The 26,184-nt window shown below is 42.8% G+C and overlaps 1 protein-coding gene across 1 annotated transcript; it reads right to left on the reverse strand.

The window, feature by feature from the left end:
- Positions 1-13,148: 13,148 nt before the first annotated feature.
- LOC123434607 lies at positions 13,149-15,889 on the reverse strand. The gene is made up of 3 exons (XM_045115522.1): positions 14,906-15,889; positions 13,590-14,138; positions 13,149-13,509 (listed from the first exon to the last, which is right to left on the reverse strand). The coding sequence occupies exons 1-3, from the start codon at positions 15,761-15,763 to the stop codon at positions 13,396-13,398; spliced, it is 1,521 nt and encodes a 506-aa protein (XP_044971457.1). The 5' UTR covers positions 15,764-15,889; the 3' UTR covers positions 13,149-13,395.
- Positions 15,890-26,184: the final 10,295 nt, after the last annotated feature.

Consider the following 26,184-nt stretch of genomic DNA (forward strand, 5'->3'; position numbering starts at 1 on the left):
CATGGTGCCCTTCAATTTTGCACTTGAAGCAAATAATATTGGCCGAATTCTTGACTTGTTCTTGGCCCTTCTTCTTGAAGCTTTTGGAATTATTCTTCTTGTTGGAGTTGAATCCAAGTCCATATTTGTCATTTGGGGATTTTTGCCCACACAAGACATTGTTGAGTGTGGACATTCCTTCATGACTCTTTTCCAAGTCTTTCTTCAAGGAAGTGACTTGGGCCTTGAGCTCTTTGATTTCCTCTACATGGTTAGTATCAACACAGGTACTAGAGGAAGTATAAGCTTCATTGTTAGAGCAACAATGCATGGAAAGTAATTCATCACAAGATGTAGCAACACTGTGAGTAGATGAATTACGAGGACTAGCACATGGCAATATAGCTTTTTGACAAGAAGTAGTGCTAATGTCCACATGAGGCTCACTCAATGTTAACTTGGTAGTAGTAGCCTCATGAGCTAATTTTAGCACATTATGGGATACTAGAAGATCATCATGAGAGCTTGTGAGCATTACATGACTTTCTTCCATTTTCCCATAATTGCTAGATAGCAACTCGGGTTGAGCCCTTAAATCAACATTCTCCTTTAAAATGGATGCTTCACAAGAAGTAGAATTAGTAGCACAAGCATAATTATTAACAATAAGAGGAGAAGGCAACTTGGCAAGCTCTTTAGCATATGAAGCTTCAAGTTGAGCATGAGACTCGGTGAGTTCGATGAGCGAACTCTTAATAGCCTTTGAGCCATTTTCGAGGTGCTCATAGTCCTCAACGAGTTTAGCATGTGCAACTTCAAGCTTATCGTTTTTAGTTCTAAAATCATTAGCCACCTCGAGAGCTCTATCATGGGATTCCTTTAATCTAGATAATTCTATAGCAAAGGTTTCCTCAAGAGATTCCTTGGTGGTTTGTTCATTTTCAAGAGCTTGAGATAGCTCCGCGATCTCGTTAGCGTATTCACGCTCATGACCTTCCATTGTCTTAATGGTGGCCTCATGCTCCTCGAGATGAGCTTCCAACCCCTCAGTGTATTTCTTGCCCTCAGTGGCAATAGACATGATTTCCAAGAAGTTGAAACAAGCAAGTTTATTCTTATAAAGAGATTTAAAAATCATTTCACCCTTAATTTTTAAGGATGCAATATTATCACTCTCTTCATCATTATTCTCATCCCCATTATCATCAACATCATCATCATGAGATATATTGGGATTCAAAGTAGGAGATACCTTTGAAGCCTTAGCCATAAGGCAAAAGTGATTCACAATAGATGATGATGTAGGATACCTTGAAGCATCATTCAAGGCCACATCTTGTTCCATGGAGTGATGAATTTCCTCTACATTGTTAGCACAACAACTCGAGGAAATATATACATTTTTATCATGGCAACAAGATATAGGAAGCATATCATCATGAGATTTAGGCAAGCAGTTTTTACATGATATGCAAGGACTATCAACACAAGCATGTAAAACATTTAGAGTGCTCGAAGTGTTAATGCCCAAAGATGAAGTATTGCAATAATATAGTGATGAAGGATCATCAACAATAAACCCACTATCATCGTTGCAATGGTCACCACTACTCAGCATATCATTACCTTGTGGCAATCCACATGTAGGTGAAGTAGATGAAGTTGAGAAGACCACACGACCGGAGGTGGAGGGAGAACAATCATTCCCACAAATCTTGGACATACCATATTTATCTTGAAGCTTTGTCCACAACTCATGAGCATCCCAGAATGGCATGAGTTGAAATATAACTACATTGCTCAAAGCATCAAAAAGCACATTAGAAGCTTGAGCATTGAGATAAGAGTTTTTCTCATCCTCTAAAGATATATTTTGAGAATCCTTTGGAGGAGAAAAACCCATATCTACAATTCGCTCTAAATTTGGGTCCAAGACCCGAAAGTGATTAAGCATGCGAATTACCCAAACATCAAAATTTGTGCCATCGAAACTAAGAGTGTCAGTGAATCCTAAACCCCTAGTCGACATCCTTACTCTCTGGGTGGTTAAACCTAATAAAGAGAGACCTAGATCTGATACCAATTGAAAGGTCGTGGATGTCGCCTAGAGGGGGGTGAATAGGCGCTTTAAAATAATTACGGTTTAAGCTTGAACAAATGCAGAATAAAGCTAACGTTTAATTTGTCAAGCACAAAACCTACAACAACTAGGCTCACCTATGTGCACCAACAACTTATGCTAAGCAAGATAAACAACTAAGTGATAGCAAGATATATGACAATAAACAATATGGCTATCACAAAGTAAAGTGCATAAGTAAAGGGTTCGGGTAAGAGATAACCGAGGCACGCGGAGACGATGATGTATCCCGAAGTTCACACCCTTGCGGATGCTAATCTTTGTTGGAGCGGTGTGGAGGCACAATGCTCCCCAAGAAGCCACTAAGACCACCGTAATCTCCTCACGCTCTCGCACAATGCAAGATGTCGTGATTCCACTAAGCGACCCTTGAGGGCGGTCACCGAACCCGTACAAATGCAAACCTTGGGGGTGTTCACCGATACCCGTACAAATTGCTCGGGGAAATCTCCACAACCTAATTGGAGACCCTGACGCTTGCCCCGAGCTTTACACCACAATGATTGAGCTCCGAGACACCACCAAGCTTCTAGGATGCCAAAGCATTCACGAAGAACAATATCTAGGGTACTAAGTACCAAAGGTAATAAGCTTCTCAAACTTCACTTCCACGTATCATCGTGGAGAACTCAAACGGTGCAACTAATGCAATGACAAGGGCACACGGAGTGCCCAAGTCCTTCTCTCCCAAATCCCACCAAAGCAACTAATGCTAGGGAGGAAAATGAGAGGAAGAATGAAGAAGAACACGAAGAACTCCAAGAACTAGACCCAAGGGGTTCCCCTCACTTAGAGGAGAAAGTGATTGGTGGAAATGTGGATCTAGATCTCCTCTCTCTTTTCCCTCAAGAACTAGCAAGAATCATTGGAGGTATTGAGAGTAAGCAAGCTCGAAGAAGGTCAACAATGGGGGAAGAACACGTGCTAAAGAGATAAGGTTCAATGGGGAAGAAGAGCCCCTTTTATAGGTGGGGGAAAATCCAACCTTTTGGCCTCACAGCCCGCACAGAGCGGTACTACCGCTCATGGAGCGGTACTACCGCTCGGTAGGTTCACCAACTATGCTGAGGCCAAAAAGTATGCGAAAAACAGCCCGACGGAGCGGTACTACCGCTCCTCGAGCGGTATTACCGCTGGCACGAGGAGCGGTACTACCGCTGGATACTGAAACTGCTGTAACTTTCGCATACGGACTCTGAATTCAGCGAAACCAAGTTTGTTGGGAAGCTACGACATGGGCTAACACAATCTTGATAGAAATATAAATATTAAGTAAGTGAGAAAAGTCCCATAAGAAAATGGTGAGAACCCTTCTTTGAATAAGACCGGTTAAAAACTCCCAACATCGAGAACATCATACAAGATGCATATGGACTCCGTTTTCGATGAACTCGAGCTTGTCATCAAGATGAACATAATCTCTAAAACTCACAAATAGAAACACAAAACAAGAACCAAGAAGTATGATGCAAGGATGCAAATGGTTTGAGCTCTCAACGAACGATACGATCAAGCTACTCACTTGAGAGCCCCCCTTGATAGTACGACAATCTATCCTAAAACAGAAAACCTATCAAGGGCAAACCTATACCTTGCACCTCGTCCTCTTGAGCTAGATGACGATGATCTTGGCTTCCTCAAGATGGACCACCTTTCTTGATTGTGTTGGCTTGATGAAGACTAGTTGATTGCTCCCCCATACACACTATGGGTGAGCCGCTCTTCAGCATATCTTCACAAGTCCATTGCCACCACAATGGACGGCAAGCATCAAGCATGATATATTCGTGCTGATCCACTTAAACTTGCACACCGCAATCTTGATGACGATCACCACTTGACGTCATCCTTCATGGGTTGTATGAGATCTTCCTTTTGACGCAAGCCCATGGAAGCACACCTAACCCTCACATAGAACTCTCACAAAGACCATGGGTTAGTACACAAACACTTAATGGACAATGCTTACCATACCATGGGATCACTTGATCCCTCTCGGTACATCTTGTATGCTTTGTGTGTTGATCATCTTGATTTACTCTTTGTCTGAGATCTTGATCAATGCCTCTATGACCATTCTTTGGATAATACCTTGAATACCATCTTGGTCATCATATAAACTCGTTGAACCCAACAGATGGACTTCAAGAAGTGCCTATGGACAAATCCTATAAATATAACTTAAGGCAACCATTAGTCCATAGGAATTGTCATCAATTACCAAAACCACATATGGAGATATATGCTCTAACACTTAGTGATGGCGAGGAAGAGGAAGAGGTGTCCGCCACAACATCGAAGCATTTGTACCGCTGCTCCCCATCGAGCTTTCGTGTTTGTTGCATTTTGTGGCCAACACAAAATTGCTTGGGGATAGTGGGATCTGGGTGCAAGATACTGATATGAAAGAGTACATTAGAGGGTACTTTTCAAATCTATTTACATCAGAGGTCTCTCAACCAAATCGGGAAGTTTTCTCCCCTGTGACAAGTACGGGTTTTTGTTATGAACTTGTGGAACTTGCTTGTAATGTTCATCTATACGAGTCTGAAATTAATGCATGTATCGTCTAAGTTTTGTCATGTATGCGTGAACTGGTGATGAACATTGTACATGCCTTTTGATTGTCGTTTCTTTTTTCCGTTTAGCTATACTAGCAAAAAGGCTCGTGCGTTGCAACGGGAAAAAAATACCACACACTCTTAGTTTATAAAAAATGATCTATAATCTGAGAATTTGTAGTTACAGCAAAAATAAAGATGGTCTTACCTTACAAAAATGCAGTTCAAGATTCCACGGGTCTTCTTTTCTAACACGGCTTGTAAGTAGATTTAATACGTACAAATAACGGGCAAGTGACCTTCAATTTCTCCAATCCAATAATGAATTATTTATTAAGATTGCATCCTAGATGGTATTTTTATTAAATGTTTAATAGATAAAATAACATCATATTCAATTTCTACATAATTTTCTAATCAAATTCCATATATAACATGTTAAATTTGAAGTTACGGTTTAGAAGATATGGGCATTTTAAAAAACATTTAATATGTAGTGTGGGTTTAATATAAAAAACATGAGGGGATTTTTTTGTAAAATAACATGACGAACTAAGAATACCTATTTCTTTTATTAGTATTTAGCTATATTTCAGTTAGCAGATTTTTTTTTTGTGTCAGTTGATTTTTTGAGCCATTGATCTCTGCTTGAAGATCCACGCTCCTTGTTTTTTAACTGTTGTGTGTCCTATCATGTCTTTAGCTGATTTTTTTTACTGGCCACTGTTTTGGGTCAATTGATTTCTTATTTATTTTTTTGGAATGTTAGTCGATTTATTATTGGCTGCAACACATTTGGCGTTTCTTTATGTTGCGTGCCCCCTCCACCCCCCTCTATATTTTATGCCTTTTTTGCTTTTCTTTTTTGTTTTATTATAAGTTTTTTGTGGATGTCAGGCGAGTGTAAACCGTATACACGCAAGTAAGTGTGGAAAGTGTACTATTATATATTTATCTCTACTCTTTACCTAAAATTTAAAATAATTGTTGCTTCTGGTCTTTCATCATAAGATTGCCTCATAAGTTGTAAATAATTACCTACCATATCACCGGTAGAAAAATGTTTCGGTTTGAAACATTAGCCGTCCTCTTTGGTTCACATATAGAAATCTGGCTTTGCTGAAACTCACCTAGCTGAGTTTTTGTTCGGCATCATTCATGTCCATTCCATTTTTTTTCTTATTTGTGTTTTTCATGAATTCTTATTTATTAGCATTATTCATGTGCCACATACGGGGAGGCTCGCACACAAGCGTATTTTACTATCTTATGCTAGGAGAAGCTTGTTTTTAGGGAGGTTTGACGAGCCATCCTTTGCTCTTATTCTTGTTTATTTGTTTGTTTGGCATCATTCACAGTATTAGCCGTTGGATCTATTTTTATGTCATGATTCGTGTTTTTCTAGTTTGGCAATGTTATATGGGTTGAAAGTGGCCCATGTTGGGCTTTTATCTTTTGTGGACCGTTTTATCTTTTTTTCCCCATTTCACTTTTTTACAGCTCGCGTTTAGGAGTGGCTCGTTATCTCATGCTCGCTTTTTTAGTTGTATAGTAGGGTGGTGTATCGACGAGTCCTGTTCTTATCCCCACTTTTCAACGTCCCTCACAATTTATATAAGTTTTCCATTTTAGTTTTTCAACTTTTCCCACGTTTTCCCCTTTTTTCATGCTTTCTATTTTCAAAATTTTAATAATATAAAATGCCATGGTCGAGGGTTTCACTGCAAGTTTTTTTAAGGGGGTCACAACGTCAAGTTCTTTCAAAGGCGGACGCAACTATAAAGATCTCAAGAGGGGCACAATTACATGTCCTCGATGGGTAACTGCAACCACTCGTTTTGCAAGGCAACTATAAATACGTGGAATCACAATTGCACATTTTTCCCAAGGTAGGTAGCAACTACATGTCTGAAGGGGAATCGTAACTGCGCGTTTTTCCAAGGTAGGTTGTAACTACAAGTTTGTTAGGGTTGTCACAACTTCAACCCCCCACGAGGTTGGAGTCAAAATTGCACTCTTCCCAAGGCATGTCACAACTGCAAGCTTTCTAGAGTTTGTCACAACTACATGCCCCCAAGGAGGGATCACAACTGCACGTTTTCTAAGTCGGGTTGCAAGTGCAAATTTTCTAGGGTTTTCGCAACTTCAAGCCCCTTGGTGCAAATCCGAACTACATGGTATCCAAGGCATGTCGCAAGTGCAAGTTTTCTAGAGTTTGTCGCAATCGCATGTTCCCAAGGGGAAACAACGACTGCACGACTTCTAGGTTTTGTCACAATTGCATGTCGCAAAGGTGGAATCTATGTTGCATGTTTTCCCAAGGCGGGTCGAAGCTAGAAGTTTTCTAGGGTTATCGCAACTGCAATCCCCAAGGGGTGGGAATCGTAATGGCAATATTCCCAACGCATGTCTCAACTACAAGTTTTCTAGGATTTGTCACAATTGTATGTCCTCAAGGGGGATGAACTATGCATTTTCCAAGGCAGGTCGCAATTGCAAGTTTTGTAGGGTTTTCGCGACGATAACCCCCAAGGGTGAGAATCAGAATTTCACGGTATCTAAGTCATGTCACAATTGGAGTTTTCTAGGGGTTTTTTCAATTGCATGTTCCATGTTCCCAAAGGGAACCACAACTTCATGCTTTTTGTTTTGTCGCAATTGCATGTCCCAAAGGTGGAACCGCAATCGCATGTTTTCCCAAGGCAGGTCGCAACTATAAGCTTTCTAGGGTTGTCGCAACTACAATCCCCTAAGTGGTGGGAATCCAAACTACACTATTCCCAAGGCATGTCGTAACTGCAAATTTTCTAGGAATTATGGCAACTTCATGTCCCCAAGGTAGATCACAACTGCATGTTCCTTTAAGATTTTTTTCAAAAGTACGACGAATTTTGTACCAAATTCGAAAACCATATGCACAAATAGAAAATAACAAAAAATAGTACCCCGATGGCCACCCGCAGGCCGAAGAGTGGCTTGTCGGCCACCCCTAGGCTGAAGAGAGGCATGTCGGGCTTTGGCAAGCCGAATGGTGGCATGTGGGCCTCTGCCTAGCCGAAGTGGTCTGGTCGGCCTCCAGGCGGCCGATGGGCCCCTGGATAAGGCCCCCCTCCTTCCTTTCTCCTCTGACCACTCTTTTCGCCCTCCCCGTCCTCCAGGCTCCCCAGCTCCACCTCCCACTCTCATTGCTCTCTGGTGCTTCCACCCCCGCGCCGATCTCTTCGCTTGTCCACCCATTTTTGTATCCAATCCACGTAAGCAATAGATCATGGCTCTCTCCACGGGCCTACGGTATTTTTTGCTTCCAACTCAATCAAATGTCAACTTTCAACCCGGTCGTTCATTCAGTTCTTATTGGTCACTGTTAGTTTGCAGGTAAATGGCTTGCCCATTTTGTCGAGCTCCAGGTGGCCCTTGTTCTTCCTTTGATTCCGGGGCGTCTATATTCACTGTTGTTCTGGATCGTCGATGTTCAAGGCATGTTGTAAGATTCTATATCTTGTTTATCTGACTGTGGCATATGGTTGATGTTGTTTTGGTTGGAATGTATTCGAATGCCTTTGTTTATATGATTATGATGTTTGCTTCCGTTCTTGTTGTATTATGTTTCGTGCAGTGTTAGATCACATCTTGCTCGGTACATTAAGGAGTGCAGAGCTTTAGCTATTCAGAGGGATGACACAGATATTGATCTTGCTCTTCACAACAGTGAGGGTAACTTATACCATGTTCTGTTTAGACATGGTCAGACGAGGAGTGAATTCCATGGTTCTTCGTGGGAGGAACTTGTCAATGATTGTGGTCTCCATCATCGTGGCATGATGCTACCTCTTGAACTTGCGTTGGTTTTTCCCTTGAAGAGGAAAGGCTGATGCAGCGCAGTAGCAGTAAGTATTTCCCTCAGTTCTGATGCGTTTTTCTCGAGAGGAGCAACCTCCCTTTTATAGGCGCAAGAGAAGGAGGCGAGAGGCCAATGACGGGAGCCGAAGAGAACGAGGGAGACGAAACGAACACGCAGCAGCTGAAAGGTGGCAGCGTTCGTGTTCAATTCCCACTACAGCAAAAACGTTCGGCCTACGAGTGACCTTTCGTATACCAGTCGTGCGTGGCAATCGAGGCGGGCGGCGAAGGAGGAGAAGCGCGTGTATGTCTCTCTTATTCTCAAGCTCATACATGTGTGAAAACACTCTCCCTTATAAGAAGATTCAACTCCCACTAAACTAGCAATTTGGGATTAAACTTTTCCACCTCTTGCCTTGCACGAATGGGTTGCGTGGGCCTCTAGGATTTATTATGAATTTCTGAAATTATTATTAGGCTGGCCCAAAATAGATAAAATTCCAGCAGTAGTTTTATCAGTTTATGACAGTGGAGTCGCTTTTGGCATTGATATTGCATATTTTTTGATTCCTCAGCTTTGACATGTAAAAGTATTTTGTAATAAGGCTAAACTAGTTGTACCTTACTCGTCTCATTCTCTGACTGCTACCTCACGCTGTCCTCCGAGGTCTTTGTACTTTGAATCTCGCTTGTTTTTGCCTTGGCTTTAATAAAGTTGGGACGAGGGGAGACCCCTCTCATCTCTCCTTAATAATAAAGCATGGAGTGCTTAATAAAGCACGGAGTGCTTCTGTCGTCCGTCGTGGTCATTTTGCAAAAAACACCCTATAGTTTCCGGTAATCAACCCGCAGTCCATCTATAAGTGAGACCGAACCGTTATTTTCGTATTTTACACAAAACCACCTGATATTAACGCTAAATAACCTGCAGTCCATCATCTAGACACAACGAATCGTTTTATATACTTTTGCATAAACCCCCCTGACATATGTGTTAATAACCCCAAAGTCTATTCAGAACAAATATGTATTTTCAAATAACAATATCTTTTAAACCGTAAATCTAATTTTAACATATGTATTTTCAAATAACAATATCTTATAAACCGTAAACTAATTTAAACATGTTACATATGAAATTTGATTAGAAAAATGTGTAAAGTTTGAATATATTGTTATTTTACATGTTAAATAACTTTAATAATCCGGAGTCTATTCAGAATAAATATGTAATTTCAAATAAAAATATTTTTTAAACTATAAATCAAATTTAAACATGTTATATATCGAATTTGATTAGAAAAATGTGTAGAGTTTGAATATGTTGCTATTTTATATTTTTTAAATACTATATAGGGTACAATGTAAATTAATATATTAGAAATCTTTACTACCCATTGCTCATATAGGCCTATGTCAAATCTTAATCAACATAATTATTGTCCCGATTCATTGGTATTCGACATGCAGCGGGGCATATTTTTTATATGATAGAAAAACATGTTCACAAAATCAAGGGTTTCTACTAATGTTTATTCAAATCATTTATATGTATTATTCAATATTAGGTCATTTAAAAAAATCAATTAACTAAGCTAGAGATATGAGAGGGTTTTTTTCCTTCCGTTGCAACGCACGAACCTTTTTTCTAGTTTAAGAAAAAAGTAAGATGGAGACCTGCGTCGCATGTGTCAATCGAGGTGATGTATAAGTCATGTAGCCATGGCATGTCTCCCTTGGTTGCCTGAAAGAGGCAGGGAGCTCGAAAAATCGTTTTGGTGCACGGCGCTCAGTGCTATGCATATCTAAGCCATAAACTTGCATCCGAATTTGTGTAGGTCTGGATCAAAAGCTCGTAGCTCGCAAGCTTAATGAGTGCTCAATAGTTCGGCCCGTTAAGCTCGTGGCTCACATCTTAATGAACAAAGTCAATCATCGATTTCATCTCGTTAAGCTTAACGAGCTTAACAAACAAGCAAACGAGTTTCACGAGTAGCTCGTTAAGCTCATTAGTAACAACACAACAAATTTTTATCTTACATGACAAAATTTTGTATCCACATCTTTTTTTTTAAAACACATCTACACATTCATCATGTAGACCGTCACTCATCAAAAGCTGTTAACGAGTACTCGCGAGCGCTCACGAACTGAGCTGAGCATGATTTTCTGCTCGTTAATCTTACCGAGCTTAACGAGCGGAGCCATAAAAGCATGAGCTTAACGAGGCGAGTAGCTCGTTAATCCAATCTGTGCATGGTAGTTTTTTTATTTTTGAAATTATCTGTGCATGGTAGTTAATGCTGGCTGTATAGCTGTCGTTAGTTTAGGTATGGCGTATAAAACCAACATGTACCATGATCTGGTCCATGTGTTGACAAAGCTCGCACAAGCGCAGCGGCACCGCTCTCGGAAAAACGGAGGCCAACACGTCCTAGGCGGTTTTGCTTACACACAACAGATCTTCACATTTCGTTATTTCATAAGTTGATTTTACACAGCGAATTTGCAATTCCACTCCAAATATCTATTAGCCAAACCTCGTAGACGCATTTCATCATATTTCTCGTCATTTTAAGTTTGCTCCCTACATTGTTTGATACAGACTCCACCGATTTCTACGGATTTTCACCAGATGGGTCAAGCAGATAATAATAATCCCCTTATAGTAGTCCAAGAAGCTCCTCCCAACTCCAGTGAATCAACAGGAATTGTCTCGTCAGGACATGACATGTTATCCAGAAGTTTTGCTCTGTTGTATCGCAGTTCAACATGTTCAAGAGGACTCTTGTATCAGAAATAGGTTTCGGTGGTATGTTACATTTGAATATCGCACACAAGATAAATTTAAAGTTCAGTGCACCCCTTGATGGAACGAGTAGACACAGAGACATGCTCTTTAGTTATTGATACCAACCGCAAGATTTATCGTAATGATTCACATGAAAATCTACGTTCTTTCCGACTTGCAATGCTCCATGAAGTGATGAAGCTTCAAGACAACCACCGATCAAACATCCATGAAGTGACGAAGTGATGAAGCTTAGGTTAGGCAGGACAGGCAAGAAAGATATTCACATGGAGGAGAGAAACAGAAGTGAGTTGAGTTAGCAGGGGAGATCGTGAGATCAACCCAAAAGGTTATATTTAGACATCTCAAAAAAATCTGAAATTATTTGACAACATTCATGTGATGTATGTTTACAACTCAGAAAATAACCAGGTCAAAACTCGATGTACATTTAGAGATTCAAAAAAGACAAATTTGAATGTAAATAGTTGCAGTTTTGGGTGAATTAACACTATTCACATTTGATTTTTTTTCTATTAATGTAAACTGAATTAGGAGTTGAAACTTTTTGAGGTTGTACACCAAACATTGCTGTGTGTCTACAAAATAAATTAAGAATGTTTAAACATGGATTTTTTTTCCAAAAAACGATCTTATAAATCTCACCTATAGTGAGATCTCACACAAGTTTCCCCCGAATTAGCAGAAAATGAAGAAAACTGGTTGACGTGAAGAAAACTGGGAAAACCCGGCTCAGAACCAGTGAACCGGGGAGAAGGGGGTGTTTTAGACGGTTTTGCGAGTTTGAGGCGGCATTTTGAACCAAACTAAAGTTCAATGTTGTAATATGAATTCTGACAAATTCAGGTGGGGTAATGTAGGTTTCTCTCAAGTCCAAGCCACATACTGACCTAATTTTAAAACAGAAGTCCAATTAGTGTATAATCCAGGTAACTATTCGTATCTCCAACTAATCGACACACTCTGATCTTTGTCACATTTTAAACATCCATGCCAACATATTCGTCTAAATTTGTTGTGCTAGAAAAAAGGCAACAATTCAACTGAGCCCAGAGTTTAAATGGTTAAATCTTATGCTCTAAAGAGAAGGATGATGCAGTTAACACACGTAGAAAGCACTTTTGTTTTACACAAAACAGTAGAAGTTATCATTTTGAAAAGTTGCCAGAAATTGGTTTATCTTGCTCATATTAGTTGTGCCGATAATAGTTATAGCAATTGTATGGAATAAACATCCTACTGTATAAGTGGTAAAAATGACAGCCCCTATCTTTTCAGATAGCAAAAATTTATCCTATTCATTGTCCAGTTGACCTGTCCACTACCCTCTCTGTTCACAAATATCAAAAATATCATAATGATAGTTGTCTTATTCATTTGTCCACTACTCGCTCTGTTCACAAATATTAGATCTTTTAGATATTTTACTAAGAAATACATACACAATGAAATGAGTGAACAAACACACTAAACGTGTCTATACATTTGATTTAGAGAAAGGTTAGAACATCTTACATTTGTGAACGGAGGGAGTATAACATAGAATGTACATAAAGTTACTCTACTTATATTAATTAGACTGCAGGTAAGCACGTTAATAATAGCATAAGATTTACTGTTTCTTTGGGATCCTACAAGTTGAACATTTAAAGGTGTTAAAAGTACCAGGAAGTGCGTCATGATGGTTCAGTTTATCTATTCATTGCACTTGATAAAATGTAGGCAAAAAATGGTCAAGAAACATTAACAAGCCTGCACCCCACACATTACAGATCAACCATTGTCGAGCGACACTAGCCTGAAAAAAACATCCCAATTTTACCCTCAAGTGTCTTATGATTCATCAAAAATGAGATTTGTCATGATTAACACTAAGAATCTATTTTCCGTTGTAATTACTCGGAGAAGATACAGAAACTACCTTCAACAACTACCAAGTATAACAAGCAGCCGATTACTGCCAAGTGCTTGAGGCAGAAAAAGAGCCTCCAGAACACTTGATCCAAAGAATGTAGCATCTTGCAGGTATCATCTGGACAGAAAATATACATCTCTGATCTCCATCAATCAAGAGAATCAGAGGCTGAGCCGAATGCTCCGCGTCCACATTGCCGAACAAACATAAACAGAGTACCATTAACAGATCCTTTCACAGCACTGCATAACCGTCTTGGTGCCTATATCAGAATAATGATGGTTAGCAATTGTAAAGGTTGAAAGAGCAGAGGAAATTTTTCTAAGGAATGTTAGAACGAACCAGATGCCATCTTTTGCTTAATGGGGACGCAGAAACTTGAATCTCGTCTATGTCAGATAAAGGAGGTGACCTAAAGCAAAACACCTTCCTTTTGAGGTCATCCCGTTCACTTGACCTTATGTAGGAGCCTCTAGTTATGTTCCCATCCTTCCAAACATCCTTCAAGAAAAATAAGGCTGGCTTCTTGCACATAGACTTCTGAATTTCCTTGGTGTCAAAATCAAATTCAGTTCTCTGGCTCATCCTATTGAAAGCAATGTAAGTCCGCTCGGATCGCTCCAATTCAGGAGGAAGAAGAACACTGGGGTACACTTGAACAACATAACCCAAAGAGATGGCAAGTGTAAGCTTCTGCTTTTTATCATAACAAACTGAGCGCTGCAAGAAGCTCATGGGTTCTGTTTTCATAGCCTTTGTAAAAAGCTCCAAGCTCTCAAGAGAGTTCAATCCAGGATATATAGGATCCACAAACTCCACATGGTGGATACTGATGAAAGGAGCGATTGGATGAGCAGCCAATATACCATGGGCATTGCCTCTGATATCCCACTGATTACAACATCAGAGAGAAAGTACATACATTAGGAGAGCAGGGAGGTTAGAGGGATGTATTCAAAATTCCAAATCCATAATGCATAAATGAACTTGAAAATCAACCTATGTAGTCAAAGGTCGATTGCCCACACTAAGCAAAACAGCTTGATCAGTAATTGTCTCTTTTTCTAATGATGCACTGCTTATTCAACAGAGAGATGTACAAAGATAGTACCGTAAAAAAAGTAAACAAGCAAGCAAATCCTATGAGAGGGAAGCACCAGTCAAGCCCAACCAAACTTGCTTTCACTATCATAAACACTCTGGCAAGGCCCTACTTTTGTACATGCATTACAACCAGCGAGGTAACAAAACAGGACACAGCTAGGGTGGTACCACAGAGAAAGGATCAACTTTCTTTCTGTCATAACGAATCAAGCATGATACCCATAGTAAAGTTCAAAACAGCGCATCAGCATCAAAACTTGCAAAGCAAGCTCTACGGTGGGGCTAATTCCTCAGCAATCCCCATATTCGTTCAGTCGACATGCAGAGCATGTCACATTGCACTAATGAAGCATGGAATGGGGGGAGGAGCGCGCCTGAGAACTACTAGTTTGCTAGCAGAATCTACATAGCACGACAGGCTAAGCGACCCAATTGCGTTGCTCGGATGAGATTTATAGCCATTTGATAAGATCTCTCTAAATAAGATAAGCGCTGTAAATAGCAAAAAGAAAATGTTGAGTGCCGAACAAAAGTTGAAGGATATAGCTCCATACCTGATGGAATCCATATTCGCGTGAAAGGGGCACGCCAAGCTCTGTGATGCAAGCATGGAGGCGGTCGTCGCTTCCATACAGCCTGGGGTACCTCTCGATGCACACGTCGAGCGTCCGCGCGAGAGCAGCGGCGAGGGGGAAGCTGAGCGCGACGCCTCCGCCTCCGAACGCCATGCCGTGGCTGAAGTAGGTGTTGGCGGAGTGGCTCTCCGACGGGGCCCCGACGTACACCATCTCCCTCCAGTCGTACTTCCCGAGCACCGCCACCAAGTTGTCCGGGGAGAGCACAGTGTCGTCGTCCACGAGCACCACCCACCGCGCGCCCCCACCCCCACCCCCAACGAGCCGCACGGCCTCGGCAGCGATGCGCGCGATCCGGAGCCCAGAAGGGTGGCCCGTCGGGTTGGTGTAGCGGAAGCGGGAGGTGTCCTCGGACACCCGGATCGGCGGGAGCGAGTCCTCCCCGGCTGCGCTGGGCCCCGGCGCGCCGGGCGCGCTGGCGTCGAGCCAGACGTGGCCGCGCATGGAGGCGGGATCCCACCAGAGGCGGACGTACTCGCGGCGGCGCGGCCAGAGGTGCGCCGAGCCCGCGATCCCGAAGACGATGTGGGCGAGCGAGAGCTGGGAGGCCGCGTCGCCGGCGTAGAGCGCCTCATCCGCCGCCGCGTAGGACAGCGCGGAGGAGGAGGAGGACGCCACGGGGGCCTGGGCCGGGGACAGCACGAGCAGGAGCCACAGCGCGGTGGCGAGGAGCAGCGAGAGCAGCGCCAGCAGCGCGGTGGCGAGCGGGCAGCCCCGCGGCGGGAGGATGGAGAGCGGCGTCGGCGGCGCTGGCGAGGCTTGGTGGGGCTTGGGCATTGGACACGGGGGTCGACGCCGCCGCCGATGGCCACGGACATTTGGGGGCGTGGCGGGACGTGGCGATGTTTCAGGGATGGGCGGTGCGTGCGACACACCCGGTGGGTGGTGGGTGGCCGCCTCGCCTGCGGTTCTAATAATACGCACAAATCCACCATGCTTCTACATTCCAAGTACGCATTTCAAACAAGAACATCTGGATTTATTTTTTAGAAACATTTCGAATCTTTGCACGATTGCGTTACTTAAACAGTCCGTTTTTTTTTTGAATTTGAATGGGCGGTGTCATAATTTATTCCAGTCCAGCCCGAGGACGGGCTAAGGATTGAAACGTGCACGTGGAGGGCGACGGGTAGCGTGATCAGCGGAGGACTGCTAACCACGATGCCACGAATTCTTTTGACTTGCAGTGTAGGCGACATGTATGCTTTAGAGCAGAATAGAATATATATCTCAGCCTAGTGAGCCACAAGCTAGGACGCTGAAAGGGTGCCATGTGTCCAGGGAATGTGCTCATATAGAAGATAATGTACTCCGCAAAATAAAATGTATGTATTTTTCAGGGACCCTGTGGAACATATTCGCTCATCTATCTCGTCAATGATTGTGCTACCAATGTTTGTGGGAGTGGGTTATTGCAATGTGGTATGGCGCTGCCATCCTACTAGTGAGCAACAGGTGTGTGGCTGGCTTGAGTTTGCGGCAAGTACTAGTTCGAATCAGTGAGAGTTACCTGTCATAGCAGACCATATTACGATCCATCAGACATCAGTTTCCGAATGGTGGCCGAATGACGAGCAGTTGCCAGTTATAAGGTGGGCCGATTACTGCGTGTTTATACATGTTGTATTTGATGTGATGGAGCTAAGCTGCGTTGCCTGATAGTGATATGGGACAGAGAGATTATTTCATAATTAAGTGAAAAGGGTTGTATTTTCTCACGAACAAAAATCCGTAGCTGCAAGGCTGCAGCGATCTCATGTGCTGCACCGCATCCATCTATTTTTCTTTTCTTCGGATTTAATATCGTCCATCCATAGTTTTTTTCCCGTTGTCTTTCTCATGAGGATCCTCCTATCTTTGGTTTGAGGTCATGAGCGTCCATATCCTGATATACTTTGTACCACTTTATCAGTATACCACAAATCCAAGGGTATGTTAAGCCACATGAAAGCAAAACACGCAACACAAAAGATAGTGTGGGATATTTTTTATTTTTTTGAAATAGCAGTTATCCTAGGAAAGCAATTTATTAAGAAGAAGAAAATTGCTCAGTTAATAAAGAAAAACCGAGCAAAAACCAGATTGTCCAGTTAATTATAAAAAATTGGACGAAAATCATTACAACAGTTGAACGACACACATAAAAAGTTCACGCACATCATTTCAAAGAGGGTCTTGGCGAGACAACACGTAGGCGTCATCGTCATCACTCTTTCCCTAGAGGTGTCATCGTCGTCCCTATAATCTGAGCAAACGACTCCGACTCCCTCGTAGACGATCGTCAACTCAACCCATACTGTAGTGGCAGGGCCGGCCCTGAGGGGGGGCGGGAGGGGCGGCCGCCCCGGGCCCCCCAAAGCAAGGGGGCCCTGCCTAGGTATCTGTGAGCACTTCTACAATTCTACAAGATCGAGAACCGCTCGCTGGGACGCTATGAAGCTGTGAAAACTGTTCGATCTGTCTTCAGGAAGAAGAAGACTGAAACGTTATTTTTCTGTAGCGGTTGGGCCTTGGGCCTTTTTTTTTCTTCTGCATGTTTGTCACGTCTTGTGGTAGCATCGTGGGTCAGCTTTAAAAAAACTGGGTGTGGCCCGTGGGTCACACCAGGTAATTGTAACAATTACGCTAAAAAAGGCTAGTAATTGGTTTAAAAACAATTACGTTGGAGCAACCACCTTTGACTAAAAAAAGCAACCCCCATTCTCAGTTAGAAAATGGCCGTGGGTCACACGGTCAGCTCTAGTTAAAATATAGCCGTGAGACACACAATCAGATGGAATATAGAGATCAACTGATCTTAAAGAGATGTATACTAATTCATACTTCCTTCGTCCGAAATTACTTGTCACAAAAATGCATAGAAATGGATGTATCTAAAACTAAAATAAGTCTAAATACATCCATTTGTGCGACAAGTAATTTCGAATGAAGGGAGTATAATTTCAATAGATGAATTGATGGTAGATTATCCTAACAAATTATTTAGTGAGGAACTTGTCATATCCAACCTTGACCTTAATATGTTCATGTTGTCTCATTATAGTTTTTTAATCTATTTTTCATTATCTGGTTGATTATACATTTTATGTCATGGAATTTTCTTTGCTATCTGGTTCATCATACCAAAAGTACAGTTCATCGGTCATTCTGACCGCCTAATTTTACATAAAGTATGCCTCTTATTTTCTTTCCCATGGATAACAACATTATTAGTGACCCTGCATCTAAAAATGTTAGATTTTGTACTAAAATAATGTCTATAAATTACCTAATATTGATATAATTTTTTATGCATTAATTAATTACTTATTTATACATTTTATACAGATATATATTGATTATTTTTATGATTACATTATAGGGCATGTGATCGAGTTTCGTCCCGGGCCCCCAAAAATTCAAGACCGGGCCTATGTAGGGGACACGTGAAGCTGCATGAAGAGGTATGCCAAAATCTCAACCACCCGCGGTCAGACGACGCAACTCGGGCTCTAACAGAGAACTCTATAGAACAAAACCAGGCACTACTGGCGCCACAAGAGATCGTCGAACGGGCTACCTGCAGTCAGCCACCGCAGCTTCAACTCCATAACAACAAACAAACCGAGGCAAAATCATGGACACAACGAAGAAAAGACCACTACCGCAACCATTGTCGCGTCGACGACATCGCTCTCACCATCATCGTTGCCATAGAAGACTCGATGCCACACCCTTTGCTAACCGCCATCCACCGGTCCCGCTCGTCGACGCCAAGCTCCCAGTACGAAGCCCTCAAGAGGGAATACGACACCAAGGCACCACCATCGTCCGATCATAGATCAAGGTTTCCCTTGGAAAATGGCAAAAGGGGCAGGTCCGCGAAGGGGGCGATGGGAGAACAAAGCAACGATGCCTCCATGAAGGTCAACGACGGCCATAGCCGCCACCATCGTTGGTCATGGCACGAGGCTAAGGCCTAGTTTTCACCAAGCTCCACACCACCTCAGCCGCACAGTGATCTACCCCCGGTAGACCTTAGGGTTTGTGATGTAATCAGCGAAATAGCTCTCTCTCTCTCTTCGAATCTTGAGACGGCATATTTTCAGGTGGTGTGGACTAGATTATTGACTCTAGTGCAAGTGAGAGACTGTTGGAAATATGCCCTAGAGGCAATAATAAATTAGTTATTATTATATTTCTTTGTTCATGATAATCGTTTATTATCCATGCTATAATTGTATTGCTTGGAAACACAATACTTGTGTGGATACATAGACAAAACACTGTCCCTAGTAAGCCTCTAGTTGACTAGCTCGTTGATCAAAGATGGTCAAGGTTTCCTGACCATAGGCAAGTGTTGTTACTTGATAACGGGATCACATCATTAGGAGAATCATGTGATGGACAAGACCCAAACTATGAACGTAGCATATTGATCGTGTCGTTTTATTGCTATAGTTTTCTGCGTGTCAAGTATTTGTTCCTATGACCATGAGATCATATAACTCACTGGCACCGGAGGAATACCTTGTGTGTATCAAACGTCACAATGTAACTGGGTGACTATAAATATGCTCTACAGGTATCTTCGAAGGTGTCCGTTGAGTTAGTATGGATCAAGACTGGGATTTGTCACTCCGTGTGACGGAGAGGTATCTCGGGGCCCACTCGGTAATACAACATCACACACAAGCCTTGCAAGCAATGTGACTTAGTGTAAGTCACGGGATCTTGTATTACGGAACAAGTAAAGAGACTTGCCGGTAAATGAGATTGAAATAGGTATGCGGATACTGACGATCGAATCTTGGGCAAGTAACATACCGAAGGACAAAGGGAATGACATACGGGATTATATGAATCCTTGACACTGAGGTTGAACCGATAAGATCTTCGGAGAATATGTAGGATCCAATATGAGCATCCAGGTCCTGCTATTGGATATTGACCGAGGAGTCTTTCGGGTCATGTCTACATAGTTCTCGAACCCGCAGGGTCTGCACACTTAAGGTTCGACGATGTTTTCGGTATAGTTGAGTTTTAGGTGTTGGTAACCGAAAGTTGTTCGGAGTCCCGGATGAGATCGAAGACGTCACGAGGAGCTCTGGAATGGTCCGGAGGTAAAGATTGATATATAGGAAGTCCTGTTTTGGTCACCGGAAAAGTTTCGGGCTTATCGGTAATGTATCGGGAGTGTCGGGTGGGGTGCCGGGGACCATCGGGAGGGGTGTCACGCCCCAAGGGGTCTCATGGGCTATGGGAAGAGATAAACCAGCCCCTAGTGGGCTGGAATAAGTTCCCACTAAGGCCCATAAGGTTTGAGAAGGAAAAAACACAAGGTGGAAAGAGTTTCCAAGTGGGAAGGTGGAATCCTACTCCAAGTAGGATTGGAGTAGGAATTCTCCACCTCCAATTTCGGCCAAACCTTTAGGGTTTGAGGCTGCCTCCTCCCCTCCCTCCCTCCTATATATACTAGAGGTATTGGGGGTTTTTGAGACACAACTTTGCCACGGCAGCCCGACCACATACCTCCACGGTTTTCCCTCTAGATCATATTTCTGCGGAGCTCGGGCGGAGCCCTGCTGAGATAGATCACCACCAACCTCCGGAGCGCCATCACACTGCCGGAGAACTCATCTACCTCTCTGTCTCTCTTGCTGGGTCAAGAAGGCCGAGATCATCGTCGAGTTGTACGTGTGCTGAATGCGGAGGTGTCGTCTGTTCGGCACTAGATCGGAATGGATCGTGAGATGGATTGCAAGACGGTTCGTGGGACGGATCGCGGGATGGTTCGCGGGGCTGATCGAGGGACGTGAGGACGTTCCACTACATCAACTGTGTTTCTTAACGTTCTGCTGTGCGATCTACAAGGGTGCGTAGATCGGAAATCTCCTCTCGTAGATGAACATCACCATGATAGGTATTGCGTGTGTGTAGGAAATTTTTTGTTTCCCATGCAACGTTCCCCAACAGTGGCATCATGAGCTAGGTTCATGCGTAGATGTTATCTCGAGTAGAATACAAAAGTTTTTGTGGGCGGTGATGTGCGATTTTTTGCCCTCCTTAGTCTTTTCTTGATTCCGCGGTATTGTTGAATCGAAGCGGCTCGGACCGACATTACTCGTACGCTTACGAGAGACTGGCTTCATCGCTACGAGCAACCCCGTTGCTCAAAGATGACTGGCGAGTGTCAGTTTCTCCAACTTTAGTTGAATCGTATTTGACCGAGGAGGTCCTTGGAGAGAGGTTAAATAGCAATTCATACATGTTCGTTGTGGTGTTTGCGTAAGTAAGATGCGATCCTACTAGATACCCATGGCAACCACGTAAAACATGCAACAACAATTAGAGGACGTCTAACTTGTTTTTGCAGGGTATGCTTGTGATGTGATATGGCCAACAACGTGATGTGATATATTGGATGTATGAGATGATCATGTTGTAATAGTTAATATCGACTTGCACGTCGATGGTACGGCAACCGGCAGGAGCCATAGGGTTGTCTTTAAACTAACATTTGTGCTTGCAGATGCGTTTACTATATTGCTAGGACGTAGCTTTAGTAGTAATTGCATGAGTAGCACGACAACCCCGATGGCGACACGTTGATGGAGATCATGGTGTGGCGTCGGTGACAAGAAGGTCGTGCTGGTGCTTTGGTGATGGAGATCTAGAAGCACATGATGATGGCCATATCATGTCACTTATGAATTGCATGTGATGTTAATCCTTTATGAACCTTATCTTGCTTAGAACAACGGTAGCATTATGAGGTGTTCTCCCCGACTGTGCACCGTTGCGATAGTTCGTCGTTTCGAGACACCACGTGATGATCGTGTGTGATAGACTCAACGTTCACATACAACGGGTGCAAAACAGTTGCACACGCAGAACACTCGGGTTAAACTTGACGAGCCTTGCATGTACTGACATGGCCTCAGAACACAAGAGACCGGAAGGTCGAGCATGAATCGTATAGTTGATATGATTAGCATAGAGATGCTTACCACTGAAACTCTTCTCGACTCACGTGATGATCGGACTTGAGATAGTGGATTTGGATCATGTACCACTCAAATGACTAGAGAGATGTACTTTTTGAGTGGGAGTTCTTAAGTAATATGATCAATTGAACTAATTGTCATGAATCATAGTATAATGGTATTTGGGAATTACGATTAGCTTGCGATATAGCTCTACTATTTTTATATGTTCCTAGAGAAAATTTAGTTGAAAGTTGATAGTAGCAACTTTGCGGACTAAATCTGTAAAACTGAGGATTGTCCTCGTTGTTGTGCAGAAGGCTTATGTCCTTAATGCACCACTCGGTGTACTGCACCTCGAGCGTCGTCTGTGGATGTTGTGAAACATCCGACATACACGTTTTTGATGACTATGCGATAGTTCAGTGCAAAATACTTAATGGCTTAGAAGCAAGGCGCAGAAGACATTTTGAAACGTCACGGAACATAAGAGATGTTCTAAAGAGATGAAATTGAGATTTCATGCTCGTGCCCTTGTTGAGAGGTATGAGACCTCCGACAAGATTCTTTGTCCACGAAGTGAAGGAGAAAAACTCAATCGTTGAGCGTGTGCTCAAATTGTCTGAGTACGACAATCGCTTGAATCAAGTGGGAGTTAATCTTCCAGATGAGATAGTGATGGTTCGCCAAAGTCACTGCCACCAAGCTGTGAGAGCTTCGTGATGAACTATAACATATCAAGGATAGATACAATGATCCTTGAGCGATTCGCGATGTTTGACACTGCGAAAGTAGAAATCAAGAAGGAGCATCAATAGTTGATGGTTTGTAAAACCACTAAGTGTCAAGAAAGGCAAGGGCTAGAAGGGATACTTCGTGAAACGGCAAAATAGTTGCTGTACTAATGAAGAGACCCAAGATTAAACCCAAACCCGAGACTAAGTGCTTCTGTTATGAGGGGAACGGTCACTGAGGCGGAGCTATCCTAGATGCTTGGTAGATAAGAAGGTTGGGAAAGTCGAAAGAAGTATATTTGATATACATGATGTTGGTGTGTACTTTACTAGTACTCCTAGTAGCGCGAGGGTATTGGATACCGGTTCGGTTGCTAAGTGATTAGTAACACGAAATGAAAGCTACGGAATAAACGGAGACTAGCTAAAGGCGAGGTGACGATACATGTTGGAAGTGTTTCCAAAGTTGATATGATCAAACGTCGCACACTCCCTCTACCATCGGGATTGGTGTTGAACCTAAATAATTGTTACTTGGTGCTTGCGTTAAGCATGAACATGATTGGATCGTGTTTATTGCAATACAATTATTCATTTAAAGAGAATAATGGTTACTGTATTTACTTGAATAATCACCTTCAATGGTTTATTGAATCTCGATCGTAGTGTTACACATGTTCATGATATTGGTGCCAAAAGATACAAGGTAATGATGATAGTACCACTTACTTGTGGCACTGTCGCTTGAGTCATGTTGGTATAAATTGCATGAAGAGGCTCCATGTTGATGGATCTTTATACTCACTTGATTTTGAATCACTGGTGACATGCAAATCATACCACATGAGCAAGGCCTTATTTTCATTGAGATGAAACTGTTGGGGAACGTCGCAAGGGAAACAAAAATTTCCTACGCGCACGAAGACCTATCATGGTGATGTCCATCTACGAGAGGGGATGAGTGATCTACGTACCCTTGTAAATCGTACAGCAGAAGCGATTAGAGATCGCGGTTGATGTAGTGGAACGTCCTCACGTCCCTCGATCCGCCCCGCGAACAATCCCGCGATCAGTCCCACGATCTAGTACCGAACGGACGGCACCTCCGCGTTCAGCACACGTACAGCTCGACGATGATCTCGGCCTTCTTGATCCAGCAAGAGAGACGGAGAGGTAGAAGAGTTCTCCGGCAGCGTGACGGCGCTCCGGAGGTTGGTGATGATCTTGTCTCAGCAGGGCTCCGCCCGAGCTCCGCAGAAACGCGATCTAGAGGAAAAACTATGGAGGTATGTGGTCGGGCAGCCGTGAGAAAAGTCGTCTCAAATCAGCCCTAAAACCTCCGTATATATAGGTGGGAGGGGGAGGGAAGAGGCAGCCTCAAACCCTCAAGGTTTGGCCGAAATTGGAGGTGGAGGAGTCCTACTCCAATCCTACTTGGAGTAGGATTCCACCTTCCCACTTGGAAACTCTTTCCACCTTGTGTTTTTTCCTTCTCAAACCTTATGGGCCTTAGTGGGAACTTATTCCAGCCCACTAGGGGCTGGTTTATCTCTTCCCATAGCCCATGAGACCCCTTGGGGCGTGACACCCCTCCCGATGGTCCCCGGCACCCCTCCCGGCACTCCCGGTACACTACCGATGAGCCCGAAACTTTTCCGGTAATGCACGAAAACCTTCCGGTAACCAAATGAGGTCATCCTATATATCAATCTTCGTTTCCGGACCATTCCGGAAACCCTCGTGACGTCCGTGATCTCATCCAGGACTCCGAACAACATTCGGTAACCAACCATATAACTCAAATACGCATAAAACAACGTCGAACCTTAAGTGTGCAGACCCTGCGGGTTCGAGAACTATGTAGACATGACCCGAGAGACTCCTCGGTCAATATCCAATAGCGGGACCTGGATGCCCATATTGGATCCTACATATTCTACGAAGATCTTATCGTTTGAACCTCAGTGCCAAGGATTCATATAATCCCGTATGTCATTCCCTTTGTCCTTCGGTATGTTACTTGCCCGAGATTCGATCGTCAGTATCCGTATACCTATTTCAATCTCGTTTACTGGCAAGTCTCTTTACTCGTTCCGTAATACAAGATCCCGCAACTTACACTAAGTTACATTGCTTGCAAGGCTTGTGTGTGATGTTGTATTACCGAGTGGGCCCCGAGATACCTCTCCGTTCACACGGAGTGACAAATCCCAGTCTTGATCCATACTAACTCAACTAACACCTTCGGAGATACCTGTAGAGCATCTTTATAGTCACCCAGTTACGTTGCGACGTTTGATACACACAAAGCATTCCTCCGGTGTCAGTGAGTTATATGATCTCATGGTCATAGGAATAAATACTTGACACGCAGAAAACAGTAGCAACAAAATGACACGATCAACATGCTACGTCTATTAGTTTGGGTCTAGTCCATCACATGATTCTCCTAATGATGTGATCCCGTTATCAAGTGACAACACTTGCCTATGGCCAGGAAACCTTGACCATCTTTTGAACAACGAGCTAGTCAACTAGAGGCTTACTAGGGACAGTGTTTTGTCTATGTATCCACACAAGTATTGTGTTTCCAATCAATACAATTATAGCATGGATAATAAACGATTATCATGAACTAAGAAATATAATAATAACTAATTTATTATTGCCTCTAGGGCATATTTCCAACAGTCTCCCACTTGCACTAGAGTCAATAATCTAGTTCACATCACCATGTGATTCCAACGAATCCAACAGCCATATAGTTATGGGGTCTGATCACGTCTTGCTTGTGAGAGAGGTTTTAGTCAATGGTTCTGAAACTTTCAGATCCGTGTGTTCTTTACAAATCTTTATGCCATCTTATAGATGCTGCTACTACGTGCTATTCGGAAATGCTCCAAATATCTACTCTACTATACGAATCCGTTTCACTACTCATAGTTATCCGGATTAGTGTCAAAGCTTGCATTGACGTAACCCTTTACGACAAACTCTTTAACCACCTCCATAATCGAGAAAAAAATCCTTAGTCCATTAGTTACTAAGGATAAATTTCGACCGCTGCTAGTGATTCAATCATGGATCACTCTCTGTACCTCTCAACATACTTTGAGTCAAGGCACACTTTAGGTGCGATACACAGCATGGCATACTTTAGATTCTACGACTAAGGCATAGAAGACGACCTTCGTCTATTCTCTTTATTCTGCCGTGGTCGGGTTTTGAGTCTTACTCAAATTCACACCTCACAACGCAACCAAGAACTCCTTCTTTGCTGGTCTATTTTGAACTCTTTCAAAAACTTGTCAAGGCATGCATCTTGTTGAAACTTCTATTAAGCGCTTTCGATCTATCTCCATAGATCTTTGATGCTCAACGTTCAAGTAGCGTAATCCAGGTACTCCTTTGAAAACTTCTTTCAAACAACCTTGCATGCTTTACAAAAATTCTACATTACTTCTGATCCACAATATGTCAACCACATATACCTATCAGA

The sequence above is a fragment of the Hordeum vulgare genome, chromosome 1H (assembly GCF_904849725.1).
Source record: "Hordeum vulgare subsp. vulgare chromosome 1H, MorexV3_pseudomolecules_assembly, whole genome shotgun sequence".
In the NCBI taxonomy this organism is placed as follows: Eukaryota; Viridiplantae; Streptophyta; class Magnoliopsida; order Poales; family Poaceae; genus Hordeum; species Hordeum vulgare.

Bases quoted from the DNA above. Each gene is read 5' to 3' on its own strand.
- LOC123434607 (XM_045115522.1), bottom strand. From the start codon at position 15,763: ATGCCCAAGCCCCACCAAGCCTCGCCAGCGCCGCCGACGCCGCTCTCC. The intron at 14,139-14,905 runs GTATGGAGCTAT...TGTTGTAATCAG, and splicing joins GCGAATATGGATTCCATCAG to TGGGATATCAGAGGCAATGC. The intron at 13,510-13,589 runs GTTCGTTCTAAC...ATTCTGATATAG, and splicing joins TAAGCAAAAGATGGCATCTG to GCACCAAGACGGTTATGCAG.